General features: G+C 42.5%; 2 protein-coding genes across 4 annotated transcripts in view; one reads left to right on the top strand and one right to left on the bottom strand.

Moving 5' to 3' along the window:
* Positions 1–4,001, bottom strand: part of BEND6 (BEN domain containing 6) — a 46,704-nt gene extending 42,703 nt beyond the window's left edge. The window contains exons 1-2 of one of the 3 annotated variants that reach the window (XM_036916305.2): positions 3,875–3,989; positions 3,008–3,165 (exon numbers count right to left, since the gene is read on the bottom strand). The gene's annotated coding sequence lies outside the window, so the exon portion shown is untranslated. Of the gene's footprint in view, positions 1–3,007; positions 3,166–3,874 lie in introns of all 3 variants that reach the window. The other 2 variants (XM_057493691.1, XM_036916306.2) reach the window with 2 other exon arrangements.
* LOC118927736 (dystonin) overlaps positions 3,302–15,524 on the top strand; it is a 415,594-nt gene continuing 403,371 nt past the window's right edge. The window contains 3 exon segments of the mRNA XM_057493688.1: positions 3,302–4,027; positions 4,029–4,056; positions 4,627–4,661. Of these exon segments, the coding sequence (XP_057349671.1) occupies positions 3,317–4,027; positions 4,029–4,056; positions 4,627–4,661 (774 nt within the window). The 5' untranslated portion in view covers positions 3,302–3,316.

Genomic DNA, 15,524 nt, shown 5'->3' on the forward strand with positions numbered 1-15,524 from the left:
AAACTCAGTTTGTCGTCTTTTCCTTCAAAACTGTCCCTCCACCCTAGGTCAAAATTTGAGTCATTCTCATTTCCTCCCTTTCCCTCAATTGGATGCTATATAGCTTAGGGTGGAGGCTTCTTTTCTCGTGGTTTCTTTGTGACCCATAAATTAGGAATTTGTGCCACAATTTCCTAATTTATACACTTCTAGGAGATGTTTCTGCCATTTTATTAGAGCCCCTAACTCTCTCTTCTCTTTGGGACATGAATGACTCAGTGAGGAGGGAAACTGGGGAGGGCCTGCTGTACAAAAGGTACAGGGCAGCGCTGGTGTACAAAGGTCCCTCCTCATGTATGGCCCTGTCTCTTGCTCACTCCCGCTGCATGCCTTGTGGGTTGAAGATGGTCAGGCTCTTTTTAGCTGCTGGTCTCTAGGTAAGAAACAGCAGGGGTAGGGTCCCTTGCTGCCCTAGTGTTGGGAAGGCCTGTAGTTGTTCAGCTGTGACTGGGTGGGAATGGAGAATTCAGAGAAAAGGAGTGACGTCCCATTTTGGCCTTGACTCTAAGCCATTTTCTTCAATCTGAACTTACCCTGAATAAAGTATTTTACTTTCCCTTTGGTTCCTCACGTGTGTTCTCAGTTGAGTTGACAACGCAAAGGGAAGGAGGGTCATCTTCCACATACCTGACACCAAAGGTTCTCAATATTTTTCCCAACTCATTTGTCTTGTCTTGGGTGATAGTGCTAACTCATGATCATAAAAAGTCAAAAAATTATATATACTTTTCCATCTTGATTTTCATTTCTTGAAAGATTTGGCCATGGACCTTCCTCCTCCATCCATACCCCCAAACTTTCAATGTTTTTGTGATTTTGATACAATGTCAATTATTATTTTTTAATGAAAACCTAGCAGAAAGGAAAAGGCATACATTCTACTGAATTAACATCTAAAAAGGATTGATTGGCTCATTTAATATTTATGAATTTCCACAATGCATTAATGTTACATAAAAACAAAGAAGCAATTAATAACGGGTCATTATTTGGAGAAGGAAGTGATAAATTCACACACAAAAAAAGCAAAACCCAAAAAACAACAGAAAATAACAATGGAACCTAAATACTAAATTCTTGCAATGATGTGGTTTCCTTATTATTAGTATCCTTGGGATAACTGATCAAAAGAACAGAAATAAGTTCATCTAAAAAGAAATATCTATAATCCTACTGCACGGCGGTTAAACATTTGCCTGCCAAGAAAGATAAATGATGTTCTTGTGTGCACTTGAAACTTATAAATGGCTGCAGCAAGACTCAGGATGATAACAATTGTGCTGAAGAAAACCATATGTGCTCAGAAAACCATAATTGCTATTTAGTTGCTTTATTGTTGTTAAAAATCCAGAGTTTGGGGCAAATTGGTAACTATGTTGTGTTTGTGGTCTCAGTCATGTTTCAAATCTGTCGAGGCCATTTCAGCTCATTCATCAAATTTTAGTCAGTTGGAAGTAGTATAAAGATAATCTTCCTAAATTCTATTAGTTATTTCTTCCAGTGTTTGTAGAAGGTTAATTCAGTTCTGTTGTTTTCAATTACGAGGCTATGTTGAATCAATGCGCTGAAGAATTCTACCTTTCGTGATACACCACACATTGCAGGTTTTCAGGATTCCCTTCAATAACCCCAGCGCAATGAACAGGAATACAGCCTCTCACCGCAGTGGGCTGCAGTGTAAGGAAACCTCTGAACAGCGCAACCTGTCAGTCTCTGAGTACCAAGGACCTATGAGCCTATTGTGACTTGCAGGGCAGCCTACACTCTGACAGTCAACATCTCCACCTTAGCAACTGCAAGGTCCTGCCATCGTTAAACCAAAATAACTGAACGAGATGCAATATGTCAACAACTTGCATGTTTGTTTTAGGAAACATGTCGTGCATAAGAAAACCTAATCTATTGTTTCCCATGTTTATAAATCTGGTGTTTAAGAAATGCATGAGGCAATGCCTTTTGGGTTTCCTTTAATGCTTACACTTGGTGGTATGCTAAAGGTTTGAAGAACATCAATGCAAATGGTTAAGCTTTTATGCAGAGCCCTGCACTTGATTTTGTATAGTCAGAAAACAACACCCATTTTGAGAACCTACCAGCAAGTAAGAAAACTTAAGTATTGTCAGTGATTCTTTAACGGCTTTGCAAAATTTTACAAATTACTTTTTTATGACACAATTTCTTCAATCTCGTAAAATATTCCACGGAGTCCACCTAAGTAGTTACTAGAAACTCCATAAATGCAGTAATATGTGACCTTGTCGCAATAACTGCAGTTCTTTTATGAGAATAAATAAAACAAAACCAGCGAAAACCAGCCCTACACAAGAAAAGGCAGCACTGCCTCGGGAGCGGCGGAACGCAGTACGGCACCTGGCCGGCCACGGCCGCCAGATGCCGCAGACCGGTGTCGCAGCGGCGTCTCGGGCCCGTGGCGGTGGCCGTCCGCCCTGAGGCACTGCCGCGCTCCCGCCGTGCCTGAAGCGCTCGCATTGCACCAGTGACCGTTGTACAATCCCGGCCGTCAGCTACAATACACTTTTTGCTGGTTATGAAAAAATGGGAGGGGGTGTGCGTTTTGAGTGTGGCAGAGCATTAATTTCCTCTGGCTCCCTAAAAAAATTTCTCTTCAAAATATTTACAAGCCGAGCTCCAACTCCCTTCGTCTGTCAGTTCCCCACATCTGAAATTGCCTCTCCCTTCAAATGCACGAACTGAGGCAAGGTTTACGGTCAACGCAAGGCTGCAAAAACCCGTTTCTCGGCTGCGAAACAGCGCCAAGTTTGGGGGTGGAGCAGCTCACGCCTGCAGCCCGGAGCGTTCTACTTGGGGTGCGGGGGGAGGCTCCCAGCTTAGAGAGGCTTGGAGAGGGGTGGGCCTCCCGGTCCTGGAGAACCCCAATTCCCAGGGAAGGCCCTGCCCGGCGTTCACGCTTCAGCGTGCGAGGAACCCCCCGCAAGCAATAGCTCACCCGGCTGCATCCTCCAAAGCCCCAGCCTCGGGGCGGGGCGCGGGGAGGCGGGAGGTGGGCAGCACCGCCTGGAGGCTCCCGCCAGCTCCTTACGGTTTTCCCCCCGGCTCCGTGGCGCCCCCTGTCGCCGGGATCCCCAGCAATTCGGCCAAGAGAGGCTGCAGAGGGGGAAAGCCCAGTGTCCGGGAAGAGACAGGCGCCCTGCCTGTGCACCCGCGGGCGCGCGTACTGGCGGGCGGCCCCGCGGGGGGGGCACTAGGCGCTCAGGCCCGGGCGTAGCCCGCGGCCGCCGCCGAAGCCGCTGCAGCCATGTCCGCGCGCCCGCGCTGCCGCAGCCCGGCCGTGATGTCATCAGCCGAGCCCCCGCCGCGGCGCCCATTCCCGCCCCCCTCGGGCCGCCGCGGCTGCAGCCCGGGCGCCACGTCCCCGCCCCGACCCACGTGCGCCCGGCTTCGGGGATGCCGAGGCCGGCGGCGGCCGCGCGACGATGCGCGGGACCCCGGTGGCCGCGGCCGCAGCGCTGCTCCTCCCAGCCCGCCGCGTCTCCGGCGGGGCTGCGCCCGGGGGCTGCGCACGGACGGGGGCGGGGGCGCCCGGGGAGGGAGGGGAGAGGCTCCCCGCCGCCCAGTCCCCGCCGGGCCGCCGTCTGCTGAGTCACGGCGGGCGCTCCCCGCAGCCCTGGATCGTCGGCGCAGCGCGGCTGGTGCGGGCTGCGCAGCCATTGGGCTGCACGCGGGGCCGCGAGCGCGGGGCCTGACGCGCCGAGCCGCGCTCGCCCGTGCCCGCCGCTGGGTCGTGCGCCCCGCGCGGGTGCCTGCGCCGCCGCCCTCCAGTCCCGCCGCCGAGCCGCCCCCGCCTCGCCCGCACCATGATCGCCGCGGCTTTCCTGGTCCTGCTGAGACCCTACAGCATCCAATGTGCCCTCTTCCTCTTGTTGCTTCTGCTGGGCACCATCGCCACGATCGTCTTCTTCTGCTGCTGGCACCGCAGGCTCCAGAAAGGGAAGCATCCGATGAAATCTGTCTTTTCGGGTCGTTCAAGGAGCCGAGGTAAGACGCGCCGCGACAGAGCTCTGGGGGCCAGGGGGAACATTTAAGCGGATTTGGAGAGTGGAGCCCGGTTCGCCCCTGCCCCCGGCATTGCCCACTCCCCATCCTAGGTATGTTTAGGCTTTTAACGCCCCTTGCCCTTTTCGCCGTTACCCCTTTCCTTCAGCCTCGCGGATTGGGATGCACGGTGATGCAGGGCACTGGGAGCGGAGGAACGGGCGCACATTCTTAGTATCAGTTGCGAAAGCCCTCGGGGTATTGGAGTGCAGCCCGGGGCTGCGGCAGCCTCCCTTCACCCGTCCAGCGCAGGACCTTAGGTGTAGGAAAGTAAAGCATGGAGAGTTCGGGGCTCTCCAACTCCCCCAGAACTTTCCCCAAAACTTGTCGCGGAGAAATCGCTTGGAGACCGATGGCCTAGTAACCTCCCGGCCCTACAGAGAGATGTCCCCGCAGAATAAAAGGCGTCTGGAATGTGCCTTTCCGACTCTTGTCCCCCACGTAAGTCATTAGTAACTCGGCAGGTGAAGCACAAAGAGTTAATGAAGTCTCGTTTTTCTCTTTTCTCCCCAGATGCTGTTATGAGATCTCACCACTTTCGTTCTGAGGTAATTTATTTAGCGCGCACGCTCAAGGTCAGAAAAAGTTCTCTTTTCTGAGTACCAATATTAATCATACGCTTTAAGAAATAAAAATACACGTAGTCATATGTGTGAAGAAACCAGCAGGGCACTGAATGGCGAGCATGCTGCCCTCAAGCCGACAGTGACGTTTCTTTTTAAGTGATTCTCCAACATTAGTGCCCAGCGAAGATTTTAGCAAATTTCTTGGGTAGTGGAGCCCCTCCCTGTACAAGAAACGGAGACAGCGCCTAGAAGCGCTTTGAAAACCTCAGGAAACTTAGCCACGGAGTGGATCTCAGTTTCGTTTAAGATCTGTAATTTGCCTGTGGAAGCTTTCTGGGTGCTGTCAGTGGGCGGTGGTTGTTCACTTGGATAGCCAATGACAGAAAAAGGCTTTTAGGGTTGGTGCAGAGCAATTTGATCCATATACATTTCATTTTAGACTTTCAAGGTTACCTTCCTGTTCACTCTTAAAGCTCTCCACATTTTACTGGGGCCATCTGACGATTTTTGCCAAGTGATGGTGGTAGTGATCCGGCTGTAGTTGGTCATGGGTGCACCTCTCTGCTCTCGGAATGTGAACTGTCCCTCCACAAGCAGGTGACGGTGGGTGCAGCGATTAGGTGGGACAGCCAGGGGACCTGCTCCACTGAAGACAGAACAAAAAAAACCCACAAGCTCTCCCTTACCCAGTGTTCCTTTATGAATTTCCAGGCCAACCCCCACTTAGTATGAGGTAATTTTCCCTCTTTTTGGGAGTGTTTCACACAGCCAGACTTGGAGATTACTGGTACCAATGCATGATGTGTTTGCTCAGCAAAGACTTCATAGTCAGACACCCTCCATTTCCTTGCTGTTTACCTGAGAAGTTATTTCACATTTCATCTCACTAGTTAATAAGACGTTTTATTGCACACTAGATGTTTTATGGGACTGTGGTTGCTTGGAAGTTTTTACTGCATTATTATAACATTATAGTGTTGCCCAGTGAGTAATTCTACTGCATGCAACCCTGGAGGGTGAGAACTCAATTTAGGATGCTTAAGAGAGTAAGTTAACCAGTAAAATAATCTAGAGATTCCATTCCTGGCTTTACTCTAACTAGCTGTATGGTGCTGGGAAACTTTCTTAAGTTCTCAGCACCTCAGTTTACCCATCAGTATAATAGGATCAAATGTACCTGGCAGCGTTGTAGTGGGAGGGTGGGTTTACAAGTAATTACATGAAAAAACCTACTTAGTTCATAGCAGATACTGAGTACTGGGTACCTATCATTACATTTTGTAAAGCTGAATTTAAAAGTGTGTAAAAATAAAAGGTGTTCATAAAATTTAAAGTTTTGTTAAATACAGGTTTATGAGAAATGATATAAACAGTCCATTATGAAGTAACACTTTCTGAGTATTTTATTAATTTAATATAAGAATCATTTAGATGTGACAAAAAATAAGTAATGCTCAGGGTGCAAACAACAAAATTTGGGATTTGATTTTAAAAAGAGAGTGCCTGTTCTATGCACAAAATGATAGAACCAGAGTAATAATCCTGTTATGGATTATTATATTAACCATCAGGTATTTTAGACAAGGTACAAACAGAAAAATTGACATAGAATCATGTTTTGGTTAATTCCATCTCAGTGAAGCATTTGTCATGAGGATGCATTTGGTTAGGAAAGTTGGGAGCAGTAGTTTCATGCCTTATCTCATTTCACAAGATTCCTGGTACAGTTGACATCTTCTCTGTGCTTTATATTGCTTTATCTGCTAGCCTGTTAGCTCCTTGAGGGTGTAGACCATATCTCTCTTGTTTAGGGCTGTATGCCCACTTCCTAGTATATTGTGGGTTCTTAATAAATATTTATTGAATGAATGAAACATCTCTCCGTGGGTGCCAGCCAGTTCCTGTAACTGGGCAAACAGAACTCACAGTTGGGCAGAAAAGAAAAATGTGCATTTTCAGGTCATTGCTCAGAATTCAACATTTGCTGAATCTCAACTCTTATTTTATCTTTCTAGGCTTTTAAAACCTGTCCTGGAGTTGGTATTAAAACTTTAAGTCATTAATTATAACAAAATGGATTTGGTTAGAATTTTTGTTTCTCTAAAAATTAAATGCACTCTTCATTTATTGATGGACTGCCTATGTTCTTTTTATACCAAGTTCCTTTGATAAACTACTTAAAGAATGTTATTTTATAAGTGAAAATCCTGAGACTGTGTTGTGTGAGAATGTCATATTTTGTCACTACATTATATTTACCATAAATAAAACATTTTCCCTTAAGGGATTTTTTCCCTTCTCCCTTTCTATCAAAGTGCCATTTCCTGCAGGATTTTCTCCTTGAGAATACCTCTGAATTTTTTGGATTCTAGCATGTTAAAAAATTAGAATTTGAGTAGCATAATGGATATCCTTGTTGCTTTTTAGCAGTATCTGCTGAAAAGTAATTATCAAAAAAAATGTTTTGATTGTTTGACAAGTCATAATCAAATTAAACTAAGAAGTTGGTGCCTTCTCTTCTTCATTCCACTCCCAGTTAGAAGATAATTCACTTTGAACATTTCCATAGTGGTCAAATGAGGGAAATGACTTTAGGATCTGCTGACTCATTCTGAAATGGGAAAGAGCTTTGGGAAAACCCTTGTACATGGGAAGGAGTTAGTTAGCACTATCCTTCTTTACTTGCCAGAGGATATTCTCCAACCCACATGTCCAGAAAGGAGTCCATTTGGACAGAAAATTTCAGGATGTTCCTTCCCACGTAGTCAGGAGAAATCCTTCTCTGGTGGGGAGCCATGGGATTAGGACCCGATCTGCTTTGGAGAAGCTCCGCAGTGGGGAAGAAAGCCACATCTCTTATCTGAGGAGCTCCAGCATTTCTCCTCACTAAGTGTATAATAAACACCTTTATTCAATTCATGAAGCTAGAAATAAATACTATAGATGTTTATAAGACATTTTGGAATAATAACCACCACCAACCCTTTTTATTTTCACATACCTGCAAACTCATCTCTACTGGCTTAGGAGTCCTCTATTAATAACAGCATACAAGAATGTGAATATATTAATCCGTCCAGCGAGGACTGAACAGTATAACACCAATTCACTGATAGATAAAAGGCCCAATTAGATACATAGAAATAGGTGATTTGTGTAGGAATATAAAAATCATGTGTAGTGTTTATTTGGTCATAAACAGCTAACGAAGAGAAGTGATTTCACACTGATGTAGGCCACAGTCTAGAAACCAAGTATTCATTCTGGTTATCTAAGAAGTGTTCTTTTCCTGGGAATTTACAATGTTTTATGCTGTAACTTTACACAATGGTTGACTGTTACTTAGATCCCTCTGGGGAGTATCAGGCAGTGACAATCCTGATTTTAAGGAAATTTCAGAAAGTGATATGGGTAATTGAGGTACCATTCGATTATGAAGAGTCTTGGGAGTGCTTCTGTAGAATGAAGACAATTATAATGCCCTTGGAGAATATCCAGAATGAACAGTGGTAAGTGATCCCTATTCATCCACTCAGCGGACTAAGGGAAGCCTTGTTTGATGTAAGGAGGGGAAAGAGTGTGTTTTATGTCTATCAGCATTTGAGTAAATATCTTCACTTCCCTTTTCAGGTAAATGAAGCAAAAGAACTAAGTCAGGTTAAGCAGTTCCCAAAGAGTCACATAGCAAGATAAGGACTGAGTAAGACAAGAACTCCCTGTCTGCATTTTGTCTGCCCTGCGGTGTTTAACTGTGACACTCACAGCTCAGGGAGTAAAATGCCCAAACTTCTCAATGAAAGAGAAGCTAAATTGAGTGAATTCTTAGTGAACATTTCTTACAAAGCTGAATAGCCAATCCTTTAGGTTTTTCCAGCGGCTATCCAGGTTATCTTAGATGAAGGGATGGCCCACACAAGCCCTCTGGGCCGCATTACATTCCCAGAGGGTCCCTGTACCAAACTGTGTAACAAGGACAGCAAAATTTTTCCCAGCTCTTCCCATTAAATTTGTGTCTTTCATTAAGAATTATTCAATGTAGTGGATTAGAGAAAATGATTGTTTTTTAGCTATCTTTTTACAATTGGTTATTTTTAAAATTAATTCTTTGCCTAGAGTTAAATTCTAGGTTTAAATTAAATTATACTAATTAAGTCCATCTTAAGTTGAACCCTGTACATGATACAGTGTTCATTTAGTGTCACCCAATTACTTTCAAAATAAACACACGTTATTTTTTCATTCCGTGCAGGGTGTGATGTTAGCACTGACAACGGGTTGGAGGTACAGCCCCTGCCCTTGATGATTACTTCTAGGTCACTCCCAATATGAGTGCTGAAATTTTATAGTCACCGGTTTCTTCTGTCACAGTAACTGACTGCTGTGCTGTTTCCAACTGTGAATCACAAATGCTGTGAGAGCATCAGAGGCCAGCGTGTACAAGTACAGCCGATACATGTGTAAAAAAGACAAATTCACTCTATTCACAGAGCTTTAGTTCAGCAGTCCCCACTACCATATAATTTACCCTTACTTTAGCTACATGGCAACAAAGCAGAATGCTGAAAGAACAAAAGAGAAGGAAGGAAAAAAAAAGCCCATTTTATTTTTCATGCATCCAAGCCAATTAAATGGAATCTAAATGAATGTTGAAACAAAAGCTTTTCCCAGAGAAATTTGAATCTTTGTCCAACCTTAAGGCTTAAGAATGACTCTCTGAGATTTGGACTACAAAATAGAAAGAGGCTAATAACAAGTATTGATTTAATAGAAAGGAATATAGGGATAGAATTCCAAATCCTGCTTTTGGGCTCCAGCTGTGCCACTAACAACGTGATCTTGGTCAGGTCTCATAGCGTCTGAGATGTGGATGCGGTCTTCTCACTGGTAATGTGAAGATGATCTCTGAAGCCCCTTCCAGAAGTAACAGGCTGTGCTTCTGCTGTGTGAAAAGCATCATGCTAAGAAGGCAGCATGTAAAACATGATTCCTGCTTTCTAGGAGCTTAAGGCAGGTTAAGATAAAGATGTAATCAATATACATACCAAGTAACAAATTATGTATAGGAAAGGAATGGCTGGAATAGTTCTGAAGAAATTATTGTCTCTAGCTAAGGTAATCAGAGAAGCCTTCCAAGAGGATGTGATGTTTATGCTGTAGCCTGCAGGTTGGGTAGCATGGGGCTAGACAGAGAGAGACTGAGAGCAGACCCTCAGGCCAGCAGAACAGCTAAAGAATAGGCAAAGATTAAGAAGGTACACACCTTCCTAATCCACACCTTCCAAGTGAGAAGAGCTCAGAATACACCAATGTGGGCAGAACAAAGGGTTCTTGAGATTGCTTAAAGGAATATAGAATTAGAGATAAAAGTAGGTGCAGCTACAATAAAAAAGTTTGTGTACTACTTGACGGTTGGCAAAGGCTTTTGACATACATCATGTTGTTTGAACACCTTAAGAGGGCACCTACTATGAGGTCTCTCAAGAGAAGCAAAAAAAAAAAAATCACCTTTTGACTTCTTTTCCTGGCAGCTACAGCAGAACAGCCTCATCACTTCTTTTTCACTCTGGGGAGGAATGAGGAGTCATGCTTCAGGGAGCCGGGGAAAGTGCCCAGTGGCGGGCCTTTCTGCTCACCCTGAAGCTGCACTCTCGCAGGCTCACTGCTCGAGTCCCACTGGGTTATATTTTGACTGCAGACACCAAATATCCAGGGATTTGTGACAACCTGCTCATGTGTTCCGTGTGGTCATTACAAATCTTAGGGCAGAGTATAATAGTTTTGCAGGTAAGTCATTAGGCACAGGCCATTTTAATCAGCTGTGAACTGTATTACAGTGTTAAAAGTATTTGAAATATGTGTTCTTGTTTTAAATGTCTTCCTTGAAAATTCCTCTCCCGTAGTAACTATTCTACCTCAAATCCTCAAGCCTACTCCTTCACCCTCAGCCAGCAACTTTTGACTCCTAACTCACAGAGAACACGAATGCCATCAAGTGATAGAGCCTTAAGCTTCTTGTCCCTGCACACTGAGTGGCTTCTTAAGCTTCCCTCCCAGTCCAGTGGAAAATCCTCCGTTCTAATGTTTTATGCTTATGTTGTGAATTCCTGTTCTTTGCATGTCTTGGGGGATGTCCCATGAGTCATCCCCTCCTCTTTTATCTTCTGTTGCTTCCTCTCTGCTGGCTCCTTTCCCTAACACATAAACATCATATGTGCTTCCTTTTGAAAACAATACAACACTCCTTATACCACCAGCTCTGCTCTTGGCAAGAAAAGTTTCCTGAAAAAGGGTATTTATCACCTCCCATTCCTCACCTCTCATTTATTCCTCAACTCAGTATAACCTGGCATCTGCTGTTACTACTTAAAATCATTCACACTTAACTCATCAGTGATTTCCAAATTGTTAAATCAAATACTTTGGTCTTAAATTTAATTGATCTATTTTGTGTTTGATCTCTGATACTTTCTTGAAACTCTTTCTTCCAGGTTTTTGAACAATACTCTCTTCATTTCCCTCCTTTTTCTGGCCATGGCTCTCTCTGTTCCTGCACTGGGTTTTCTTCCTGCTTATATGTTGGTATTTCCAAGGTACTTGCATGGGCCTAATTGTTTAAACAGTGTTTTTGAGTGTTTTTGAGATGTAATTCACGTTTTGCATAGTCCACCCATTTAAAATGTATAATTCAGTGGTTTTTAGTAGATTCACACAGTTGTGCAGCCATCACACAATTTAATTTAAAACACATTGATTCCCCCTCCCCAAACCCCATACATGTTAGCAGTCACTCTGTATTCCCTCCCACCTCCACCCCGAACCACAAGCAACCAATAATCCTTTGTCCTAATAGATTTGCTGGGCTTCATTTTTGCTCTCCCTACTCAAACTCTACTTGTAGGATCTCACCATACTTCCTGTTTTCATTTACCCCCACATAATCGTTGCCCTGAAATCTGTATCTCAAGTTCACACTTCACTCTTGACCTCCAGATACAGTCAACTGCTTTTCCTTGTTTTCATATGATGTACGGTTGGCACCTCCAGCTGAACACTGAATTCATTAATTCCTCACCATATCTGCCCCTGTTTGGAGAGTAGTGCTGTCCTCACACCTCTCCTCTGCAGTTGCTCAAATGAGAAATCCAGATGTGACAGGTCCCTTCCTTACCCTTTCTGCACTCTCTTAACTATCCTTGGAGTCTGCCTTCCTTACAGCCCCATGGTGGGGGCCTTGGCTCAGGTCCTGTCATAAACCTCCAGGCAAGCCTCGCAATCCATACACACTAATTAGGATCATTCTGAAATACAAATTAATTCTTAAAATGTTTATTAGTCAGGGAGACATTCAGATTCAAGTAATCCCAACATAAAAATGGATTATTAATAAATAGGGATTTATATTCTCTCTTGGCAAGAGGTCTTTGAGATGCTGCAGGTGTTGCTTGATCCACACTATGTCATTGCTGGTATGTCTGGGACAATCCCAGCCTTTTCCTCATGGTTGCAGGATGGCTGGCACAGCTCCAAAATGCCCAAATTCAGGGATGGGAGGAGGGGAAGGGGAAGAGACAGCCAAGGAAGGATGTTCATCAGGATCAAAATCTTGGTCAGAAGTCTTTCCAGTTAGGGTACTTCTTACATCACTGGTAAGAAGGTGTACCATGGTTGGTCAGAACTATGTTCCCAAGCCACCTCTCACTGCAAGGGAAGCTTGGGAGATGAGCTCTTACTTTTTCCTAGCTTCTGTAGTAGAGATAGGCAAGAGAAAGGGTTGGGTAAGCCATGTATCTCCCCTACTGAAAATCCTTCAGTGGCTTCCCACTTCCTTCAATGTAATGAAGTTCAATGTTCTTGACATAACGTCAAAGGGGTCCCTGTCCTGGTGTCCTTGTGATAGTTCTAGTCTAACCGTTTGTCCACTATTCTTGTGATTCTCCAAATGGAGCATGACCTTTTAGGATTGTTTTTGACCATGTTATTTTCACCTGAGAAAGCTTCTCTTTCTCGTCCTTTCCTATTATTGCCCCCCCACCCCCAAGAAAAACAAAAATACTCAGACACAAAGGTCTAACACAAAGGTCTAAAAAAGGGTTTTCCTTCAAAACCCAGCTCATAGGTCATCTCCTCCAGGAATCTTGATTGGCTCTCTCCTCATAATAATATTTGAGTTTTTGTTTGTCTCTCCTTCAAGATTGTGATGCTCTTGAAGATGTCTAAGTCCCTACTTCTTAGCTCAGTGTCTGGCACAGAACAGAGCTCAGTAAACGTTTGCTGAATGAATGAATATTTGACATTATCTAAAGTCAGCTTAATTCTCAGTTCTTATGGATTCTGTAACTTTCCAAATATTCCTGTGTCCCTCTTCTACTTTAAGGGAAAGAGACAGATGCTTTTCCTTTTTTTCTTTCAGACATACCCACAGTTATGCCTTAACATCCTGTGTTTACTTCAAAAATACACAGATTCAGGAACTTTTAAAAATAAGTTGAAAATATTCCCTGGCATTTTTATTCCTTATTGAAGAGATTTTCATACTTTGATGTGAGAGTTCTGAACAAAAATTTTAATATATGTTTTTATTTCAATTTATAATCTGAAAATGCAATGTAAATATATTCTGAATTATCTTGTAGCCAGTTTACTGTATCACCCGTTTGGTCACTCAGTTCCAATGCCTGAATTTAAGTTTTGCTTACAATCACATTAGTGCCAAGTGATATTGCTTTAACTGTCACAATCTTAATAGAAAAAACCGGGGGTAATTTTACTGTGTAATTTATGCATTCATGGCAGGTGTGGACCAAATGGTTTATGTGCTTTGGTAATCCTTGTTCATCCAGTTTTGAGAAATGTGGTAAATCTGAATAAAGAGCATCAGAAATACCAAATATCAAGGTAAATACAAAAGAGCCTCTTAATTTCTTTAAAGTACATATAATTGTTTAAAGCACAAATTAAAACATTGTCTTGTAGGGTTTATGATGTATATAGATAGAGATTTGACAACTATAATATAGAGAAATATGGGGGAGTCAATGAACTTCCTGTATAATTGCAAGGTTTCTATATTTTATATGAAGGGTATTTTTAACTCTAAGTAGAATGGAAAGTTAGGGATGCATATTTTAATCTCCATAACAACCCAATGAAAAACAATGTAAAGCCAAATGATAAACCCAAGTTGAATTCTAAAAAACATACAAATGATCCAGAGAAGGAATGAATAAAGGAACAAAGGAAACCAAAAGCAGAGGGGACAGATTGAAAATAAGATGTTAGACCTAAATTCAACCATATTAATAATTACAGTAAATGTGAATGAACTAAGCACTCCAGGTCAGAGGCAGAGATTATCAGAATGGATAAATAGTAAGACCTCACTACATGCTACTTACAAGAGGTATACTTAAAGACTTAGTTAGGTTGAAAGTGAATAGATGGAAAAACATAAGTGTTGCAAACAATAAGCCTAAGATTAGAATGGCTGTGTTAATATCAGATAAAATAGATATCAAGGCAAATAGTATTGAGAGAGAAAGTAGGATGTTCCATAATGATAAGAGGGCTAATTGCTTAGGAAGACAAAACTATAAATGTGTATGTACCTAGAACAGAGCCTCAAAATATGTGGAGTAAACATTGTCATAATTTAAGGGATAAATAGACAATTTTGTAATCATACTTGATGATTTTAACATACTTCTCTCAGCAATTGATAGAATATCCATACAGAAAATCAGTAAAAATGTAGGTGATCTTAACGCCATCAGCTATCTTGACCTAATTGGTATTTATAGAGCACCATCCTCACACAACTCATTCATAAAGTCAGACTATATTCTGGGCCACAAAACATGTCACAATAAATTTAAAAGGATTAAAATCATATAAAGTATGTTCTCTGATCATAGTACAATCAAACTAGAAATCAATAATAATAATAGCTCCGTGAAAACCTCAAGTATTTGGAAATGAAATAACATTCTTCTAAGTGATCCATGCATCAAAAAAGAAACTGTGGGAAATTATAAAATATTTTGAACTGAGTGATAATGAAAACACAATATCTCAGAATTGTGGGATGCTGCCGTAGTAGTGCTCAGAGGAAACATACAAAGCTTATTTGCCTATATTAGAAAAGAAAAGTCTAAAATATAACAAATTTTTAAAATTAAGAAGCCAGGGGATAAAAAAAGGCAAAGTAAACAAAGTAAGTAAAAGGAAGAAAATAATAAATATAAGAGCAAACATGGATGAAATAGAGAAAAAACATACAATAGAGAAAATTAACAAAGCCAAAGTTGGTTCTTTGGAAAGACCAAGAAAGTTTATAAACATCTAGCTAGACTGATCAAGAAAAAAACAAAAATTACTGGTAAGATACATGGAAGAGAGTGTGTAAGTTTAGCACCCATAGACATTAAAAGAGTAAGAGAATATTCAGTACAGCTTTATATCCGTTAGTGGATAACTAATGGACTAACACCTATCTATAGCCCATTAGTTATCCACCCATCCATCCATCCAACCACCCAGCCTATGTACATTTCCTATGTCTTGGAACTCTAACTCCCAGATCGTGAATTCTGAAATAACCTCTCATTGTCCATCCAATTGCTTGTTAGTACCTCATAATAAGCTTCTAATGAGTTTCTTCTTCACCTTCACTGTGACCTCTGGTCCTAAATCTTCTCTAGGGTTCAGCCTGTCAGCACTTTCTGACTTCACTTGCCTTTCTGCTCAGCTGTGTAGAGAAGCTTCATTGTTATTTTTGCTTCCTTTGTGCAGTTAGTTCCTCTGCTACCGTGACTGACAATTCCCAGACCTGAGTCAATCGCATGGATT

Source organism: Manis pentadactyla, chromosome 16 (genome assembly GCF_030020395.1).
Source record: "Manis pentadactyla isolate mManPen7 chromosome 16, mManPen7.hap1, whole genome shotgun sequence".
Classification (NCBI taxonomy): Eukaryota; Metazoa; Chordata; class Mammalia; order Pholidota; family Manidae; genus Manis; species Manis pentadactyla.